Here is an 8,395-nt window from a genome sequence, read left to right as displayed (position 1 = left end):
GGCGGTGATGCTCGGCTGGGCGGCGGCCCGGTGACCCGGCAGCGGTCGTCGGCGGTCGGCGCGGTGGCGGTGCTGCCCTTGGCAGCAGGACGGCGTGGTGGCGTGCGGTGGCCGGCGGCGCGTCCCCGGCCCAGATCTGGGCCCTCCCGGCCCCATCTGGGTCCTAGCGGGCCGGTCCCTGGCGTGGCTTCGTCGTCGTCTGTGCGGTGAGGAGGAGGAGCGGCTCGGATGGGGGGCGGCGATGCCGATGGCGTGCCTGCTGCAGCGCGATGGCAGGAGCTGTCCGGGAATGGAGTTCCCGGCCGGGCCTGTGGGCACATGGGCCTGGTAGGCTCCTGCTAGTGTGTCCGGTCGGCTACCGTCGTTGACGGTGGAGGTTGTGCCCTCCCGCGTGCCGACGGCGCTGCGGCCCCTAGTCCCGGCTCCTATCCCTTGTTGTGCATTCCTCACCTCGTGGTGCCGTGGTGAGACGGCGTGGAGGCTTCTTGACCATGGTGGCGCAAGAGGGTGGTCGGTTTGGTGGTAGGCTCTGAAGCACCTGAGGTGAAGGTTGGGATCGGGGAAAACCCCTGTCGGCCTGTCCGACCCCGACGCGGCGACGCCGGTGGGTGCCGCCGGACCTTCCTGGAGGGCGTCAGGGGCGACCTTTCCTCTCGCCTCGTCGTGTACCGGGGGAAACCCTTGGCAGCAGCGTCGTCTTCGTCGCGGTCCTTCTTGGAGGTGCTGATTGGTACCGGTGCTTTGGAGCCTTGGAGCTTGGTGGGAGATCTTCGGTGGGCGCAGTGGTCGTGAAGCTTCTTCGTTTCCGTCGATCCGCCGTTGTCGGCATTCTTTTCTCTTGTTGTTTCTCTTTCGTTTCTTTTGGGTGTGCCTGTGCTGCTTCCGTCCCAGCACCTATCCTTGGATGTTTCGGTTGGTTGCTTTGGAATACAAAGCGGGGGGAAACCCTTTTTCGTCGAAATCATTTTTTGAGCCACTTACAGAAACACAAATATATCAGAATTCTTCCGGTGTTGCTCAGACAAATATTCGGCATATTGTAACACGGAACCATATATTCGATGACACAGTTTGTGCGGTTGATGGGCTATGACCGGCCTACTTTACCTGAGCTATAACAAGAATTTCCCCTAAAAATGATAAAATGATCTACATATGCGGCAAGAAACTAATTCAGCTGACGACATGGTCACTGAACAACTGGAACTGTCCGGCGTCGAGCACAAGCTTCCGCACGGACGCAATGGCGCCAATGATCCCAACACCGGTGAACAAGGCCATGATCGCCACGTTGATTACGTACACCGCCGACCTCTTAGGCGGGGCCAACGCCATGTTGTACATGACGACGGGGAGCACGAAGTCGAGCGGGATGAACCCCAAGGCGCCGACCACGCCCACGATATCACCGAAGAACGGCAGCGCCGCCGCCACAAATGCGCACGCCGCAACGTACAAGGTTCGCAACGCCACCCGCGGCGCCAGGTTCCGCCATGAGAACCTTCCATGGCCCGCGTCTGCCGACCCTTTCTCCATGATCTCGTAGGCCACTTGCGAATACACCAGCGCAATGGCCAGGAGCTGGAGGAGGACGAGCACGACGGCGAGGCCGAGGAGCCATGTCGGTGCCAGAGAGGGCCCCGAGTCCGGCATCAGGCTCTGTAGCGCATTGGACTGCACCTTGTTGCCGAAGGCCCAGTAGCCAGAGATGGCCGATAGGTAGAAGGTGAAGAAGACCACAGTGTAGCACAACACCAGCGCCTTCACCATCTTCCCCGCCGCTGGTGGCGCCAGGGTGGCTTGGATCTCAGGCAGGATGCCGTTGCCGAACACGGTGGCCAGGATCGAGATGGAGAGAAAGGCGTCATACATCTTCCCGGACTTTGATGGGCTCAAGGAGTAATCTTTCACCGGAGCATTGCTCATCATACCTGTCAAAAATTCAGATCTAAGATTGACCAATTTTTTTTTCTTCCTAACTCTTTTTCATCTCAGAAACACCAAGTACAACATAGACGTAAACATGTGATGCACGAACGATCATCGGTGTTTGCACATACCTGCCCGAATGCATGCACCGGAGACGAGGATGGTGTAGCCGAAGGCGAGGACTAGGGACCCGAGGTTGATATACCGCAACGAGTGGAATGACGGCATCTGCGAGAAGAGAGACAGTACGATGGCGACGATGATGATGAAGTGGTACAGCTTCAGGGTACCATTCGGCGCCAAGCTCTCGTACATAATCTGCACCCGTTGATATGTACACGTATAGCCAAGGTGCAACAGACATATCAGTCAGGCACATAGCTTGGTAAACATTTTGTTTCTCTACAACATTTTATTGTGCTTTTTCGCACGATCTATTCCTGCCACCATTATTAGTTGTGCAATGCTTTTCATTTACATTGAACATTTACTTTATTTGCAAGCAACAGCAGTTACATGGTACCAAAGATTTTACAATAAAACATTCTTGTCTACTTTCACATGTCGCATGGTAAGAGATTCCTAGAATAAATATTCTGAAATTCAGTGGTTTACCTGGAGGCAGTTGCCGGCGATGAGGATGCTGCCGATGGTGATGCCGGCGTTGATGGCGGTCTGCACGGTGACCACCGCGTAGAACACCCACCCGGACCCTACCACACCACACCGATCCAAAAGCACCGCACATCAACCACGCTGCCAAATTTGTCGGTCCATGATTACCAGCGCCCGCATTAATTGACTACAATTAAGGCATACCGAGGACGTCGGCGGCGAGCTCGCGGAAGCGGATGTGGCGGCGGCCGGCGGCCTCGCAGTGGTCGAGCACGCGGGACATGAGGTAGTAGGTGTAGAACGTCACGGCGGCGACGGCGGTGAGCGCCGATAGCCCGAGTGCCCAGCCCATGCCGCGGAGCGCGTACGGCAGCGTGAGCACCGTGGGGCCCACCATGGCGGTGGTGAGGTGGAACCCCGCGTGCCACCACGTGCCCTTGGACTCCAGCACGAACTCGGCGCCCGCGTCCCCCGCCGCCGGCTTCCCGTCCTCGACGCCGCCGGAGTAGGACGCGGAGGGGGTCATGGCGCGCCCCGTGGACGGCGACACCAGGAACGGGCTGGCCCCGGTGTGTCCGGCCATGTTCGGATCCATCGACCGACCCCTCCCGGTAGCCTCGACTCTCGATCAACCAGTCGATCGCCGCGGCGTCAGATTAGGCGCTTGCACCGCGCGCGCGAGCAGGGCATGCGCGGAGAGGAGAAGGAAGGTGTGGAGCGGGATTAATGGCGCGGGATCTCGGGGAGATCGTGGCGGCGGCTGAGTAATTCGCCCACTCGTGTTCTTGCTGGATTGTAACTAGGCGAGGCTGGATCACGTGGAGGGATCCGGACAGGCAGGCGGGCCGACGCCAAGTCAACGCCGGGGGAACTCCCCTACTCTCCTGTTTACTTTTCTCAGCTCAATTTTTCAGTGGGGAGGGAGGAAGAAGAAGGTCAAACTAAGCGGAGCTGCCAATTCGTCGACATCCAGCTAAAACAGTCGATATATAGGACAATACTACTACTAGGTGTGGAGTGCACCCAACAAGCTGCTGCCCGCCTGCATCTACATGCGTGCCGTGCCACACAACTCTCTGCCCGCATCTATCCATCCACCAATCCTCTCCGGGATCGGGGAGCAAGACGACAACACTTGGTGAGCGCCCATACCCCCTCCGTTTCTTTTTACTCCGCGTATAAAATTTGGTCAAAGTCAAACTACACAAAGTTTGATCAAATTTATATTAAAAAATATAAACATCTATAATACTAAAACTATATAGTACGAAAATACATTTCATGACGCATTCGATAATATTGATTTCATATTGTGAATGATGATGTTTTTAAATATAAAGTTAGTCAAACTTTACAAAGATTGACTTTGACCAAACTTTATATACAGATTAAAAAGAAATGGAGGGAGTACAAGTATAAATACACGCTTGTGGTGGGATATGTATGGGTTGTTTCTGGCTATCTATATGTGGTACTGACGTAAATGAATGCCTCCTTTCTTGGCTTGTCCTACGTTTATCCACATTTCAGTAGATACCAAAAGTGTAATGTAAAATAAAAAGAGCATTAGAGGATATTTTTCACTGCATTTCTTATTATGCATACAAGCTAGCACAAAGAATATGGTTATCTCTGACGGTTAATGTTTGTGTGATTCTCAATTTTTAGGGCGATTTGATTAAAATTAAACTAGTACTCCCTTACAGTCCGTATTAATTTTCAATGATTCAGTACTAAAACTTTATATTAAATCAGCGACAATTAATATGGATCGAATGGGAGTAGAAAACATGTGAATAGGGGACAGTCATGTTGTACTACGGAAAATGATGTTTTGTCCTTCATATTAAGAAGAGATGGTGGATCTCCTTTTCCGTTTCTACGCCTCACCTAATTATCTTGTATGGCGTCGCTAAAATAGCACCATTGTGCATGGCCTTGTCAAACCTATTTTAAAGAGACGGAAACGATATATGATAATTTTGTATGATTTGGGCACTGTTTGCCTTGTAGTGTTGGATTCTGAGGGTTGGAGAGAGGTATAAGTTTTTCTTAGTTGCTAGTTTTATAACGCAATATCATCAGACTATGTGCTTGTGAATGGAGCAAACCGGTTACTACTCTTGCTTCATCCATAATCTTTTTTTTTTCTGAATTAGGCGTATATAGACACGTTTTAGTGTGTTTGTTCACTCATATCAATCCGTATGTTAGTTGATATTAAAATATTCAAAACATCTTATATTTATTAACAAAGGGAGTACTCCCTCCGTCCTTTAAAGAGTGTACTTCCAAGTTTGTTGGAGAGTCAAACTATCTTAAAGTTTGACCGAGTTTATGCAAAAATATATCAATGTTTATGAAACCAAATAGGTTTATGATGAAAGTATATTTTATCATGAGTCTAATGCTACTAATTTGATGGCATAAATGTTGATGTAACATTATATAAATACGGCCAAATATAAAAATGTTTGACTTTCCAACAAAGTTGGAAGGATGGAGGGAGTAACTGCTAAGTGCACAAGCTGTTTTTTTATATCTTTTATCTAGGTAACTATAGTACTTCCTCCGTTTCTTTTTACTCCGTATATAAGATTTGGTCAAAGTCAAACTACACAAAGTTTGACAAAATTTATATAAAAAATATGAGCATTTACAATACTAAAACTATATAATATGAAAATATGTTTCATGATGCATCTGATAATATTGATTTCATATTGTGAATGTTTAAATTTTTTAATATAAAGTTGGTCAAACTCTACAAAGTTTGACTTTGACCAAACCTTATATGCGGACTAAAAAGAAACGGATGGATTACTTTTTTTCTTTGAATTTCCTAAACCGTTTTTTGATGGCTTTTCCTTGAGTTTTCAAGATTAAATAGTACTAATAAGGAGCCTGGCAAATCCCATGCCCCCATGCCCTATCACTTTGTTGGAGAAATGATACCATGATATATAAACATGTACATGTAATATTTGCTAAGTGGAATAGAACATCTTGTCAAGTCAATATGTTGAGCAAAGTATGAAAATCGCATACATTGGAGCTCTTTCTTAGAGAAATATTGGCCATCTCATAACACAATTTTTTTATTTTACTTTATTGACACACTAGAGTATTTGTCATGGGACTTGATTCTTGTGCATGAAGCAAATCTTACAATCACCAACCACATGAGCCGAGTTGAGTTTCGACAATTTTTCCGGATTTACATTACTACCTCCGTTTCAGTTTACAAGTCCTACGCATATATAACATAAAAATTATACCGTCTGAAAATAGAACATCTGAAGTTTATATTGGTTTATGTTTTGTAATATATGACTTGTATTAGGTTGGTCAAATTGACGATCTAGGGGTACGAGCATGCCCTGTAAACTGAGAAAGAGGTAGTACTACAAGATGGTCTTTCAATAGCTTTTCCCCATATTTCCGATAACTACAAGTTATGTAAAAGGAGGGCAATAATCCTGCACTCTTGATGCTCCTACCACTTTGCCGGAATCACAAAGGACCGTCAAGATGTTATATAAACTTATACGTGCAATGATTTTTCTAGTGTTTAGGGCTATCAAAACAAGATTTTGAGAAAGTTCGCTATTGCTAAATACCTATCTGCCACACCTGTAACTCGTGCATCAGCTCCTGTCACCAGGTCCCACTAAGACTACCCACAGTGGGAGTAACATCTTAACATCACACTTATCTAGGCAAAATAGATGATGTGGCATGTAATAAATGAAGAAAGAGAGGCATGCAGTAACATAGCTAGTTACTGTAACATCAACGCATCAAGAAAAGATGAATCTACAACATAATAAATGCAGTGATGCATGACACAATACATATGTTACTACCCACTGTGGAGGTAGTAACATAGACTAGTAACATATGCATGTTACTACTCTAAGTTACTCCCCACTATAACTAGTCTAAGGCTGGTCATAGTGGGGAGTAACTTAGACTAGTGTCATGCATATGACACTAGTCTATGTTACTACCTTCATAGTGCAAAGTGTCATAGAAGTAGTATCATATATAATTGCATTTATTAGCTTATAGACTCAATATTTCTTGGAAGCGCTATGTGATAGTAACATAATATGTTACTTCAAACACCTCTCTTCTCATTAACTTGGTGTCACATAAGCAAACTTGTTTTGCGATGTGTTATGTTACTAGCTAAGTTACTCCCACTATGACTAGCCTAATGCAATCAAGAGCTTGTGCACATGTTTAATGCAGAGTTTTCTTCCATCCCCACCAACTACTCATATAAACCCCTCACCTTCGGCAAGTCTGCCAATATGCCATCATCTATTTGCCTCCATGCAATGGCATACTGCGACTGCATTCATATTGGTCATGTGTTGAGGTCGTTGTAACATGCGAGGGGTAAAGAAAGCTTATGTCATTGCCATTAAATATGCCATGTTATGAACAATCTGCGGCGTTACCATTAACCTTTGATAAATTGCATGTTCATTCTCATATACCTCTTTTATTTGAGTGATGTGAGTCAATACGTGAATATGATTGGTTATGTAAAAAAGAAATTCAAAACGGAGGCAAAAGATTTGCCTCGTCCATTAATTAAGCAGAAGAGAGCTGCTCAGTTAATTAATGAAAAACTGGACAAAAATCATCACAAACCGTTGAGTGGTACCCACAAGATACCCAACACGGCACTCCACAAAGGGCCTCGTCGAGATAACACAACGACATTATCGTCATCACTTCTCCCCTAGAGGCGTCATCGCCATCCCAAACCCTGAGAAACGACTCCGACTCCGCCATAGACGATCATCGAACCAACCCTGCACCGAACAAGCCGTGCAGAGCCACATGAAGGTCCGCGTCAGATCTCAGCCGCCGCGAGAAGACAACGCAACTTTAACACCGACAAAGGGCTACGAAGGAGAACCATGCAAGGCTAGTGTCGTGGAAGATCACCGAACGGACCACCTGCTACCCGTCATCGTACGCCACCGGGCCCCGGCACCGCAGCTTTGACATCACAGCAACAAACCAGCCGAGGCCATTCCACGAACCCGCGGGAGAAGAGTTGACTGATTATGTAATGTTAGATTTTTCTTTGACTATGTATTGATATATTTAGGTATGGTCTGATGATCAAATGTAGGATCATCAAAATGTTCAAATCTACTTTATGTTGCATAGAGATCACCAAAGATTTATGTTGTTTTTCTTTGACAAGGATGGCCACCAAAACTTATGAGATTGTTCTCTGGGGTATAATTCTCAACATATCTTACATTTAATATTGAGATTTATTTAGGCAGCCGATCTGCACGTGTCTTGAAGAAAAGGGCCAACCTGTGAGTAAATTATCCATTTGAGACTTGGTTGTAGATGGTTTCATTAAAAAAAGGTCTTTGTTGTAGAGAAGAGAAGGGGCTGACGAAACTGCAGGGATTTGTTGTAAGAAAACAGAGGATTTCTTGGGCTCAGCTGCCATATGTTGACTGGTGGATATGGCGCTCGAGCTTATAAACCGGTCTACTCGTTCTTGCGTTGCCGAGGTGGGACTAAATAACCTTACACTGCTGTGTTTTGCTCTCCCCGGCCGCACCCGCATGAGCGGAGGAGCCCGATCCTGCAGGCCCAAAAGCCCATCGATAGACTAACGTGGGCTGCATTCCATTACGTGGCCCAAACCAGCAGGGAGCCAGGGCGTAGTGTTTTTCTTCCTCTGCGTCGTAGGGGCCACATGCCTCCACATTATCGTGTTGTGTTGTGATACATATTTGTGGTGAAGTGTCTCGACACGAGATTATTCGAGCTTGCATTCTCTAGCTGTTTGCAGCAATCTAGCGCCAAC

The 8,395-nt window shown here is 46.9% G+C and overlaps 1 protein-coding gene across 1 annotated transcript; it reads right to left on the bottom strand.

Annotated features, from left to right (window-relative positions):
- Positions 1 to 1,035: 1,035 nt before the first annotated feature.
- LOC119294186 (probable GABA transporter 2) lies at positions 1,036 to 3,589 on the bottom strand. Its single transcript, XM_037572427.1, has 4 exons — positions 2,749 to 3,589; positions 2,545 to 2,642; positions 2,061 to 2,247; positions 1,036 to 1,931 (listed from the first exon to the last, which is right to left on the bottom strand). Exons 1-4 carry the CDS (start codon positions 3,137 to 3,139, stop codon positions 1,174 to 1,176), a joined length of 1,434 nt encoding a protein of 477 aa, XP_037428324.1. The 5' UTR covers positions 3,140 to 3,589; the 3' UTR covers positions 1,036 to 1,173.
- Positions 3,590 to 8,395: the final 4,806 nt, after the last annotated feature.

This window comes from Triticum dicoccoides, chromosome 1A, assembly GCF_002162155.2.
Source record: "Triticum dicoccoides isolate Atlit2015 ecotype Zavitan chromosome 1A, WEW_v2.0, whole genome shotgun sequence".
Taxonomy (NCBI): Eukaryota; Viridiplantae; Streptophyta; class Magnoliopsida; order Poales; family Poaceae; genus Triticum; species Triticum dicoccoides.
The sequence above is the reverse complement of the archived record's forward strand: the minus strand, read 5'-3'. Positions and strand labels throughout refer to the sequence as shown.

Bases quoted from the DNA above. Each gene is read 5' to 3' on its own strand.
- LOC119294186 (XM_037572427.1), bottom strand. From the start codon at position 3,139: ATGGATCCGAACATGGCCGGACACACCGGGGCCAGCCCGTTCCTGGTG. The intron at 2,643-2,748 runs GTATGCCTTAAT...GTGGTGTGGTAG, and splicing joins GCTCGCCGCCGACGTCCTCG to GGTCCGGGTGGGTGTTCTAC. The intron at 1,932-2,060 runs GTATGTGCAAAC...AATTTTTGACAG, and splicing joins CGGTGCATGCATTCGGGCAG to GTATGATGAGCAATGCTCCG.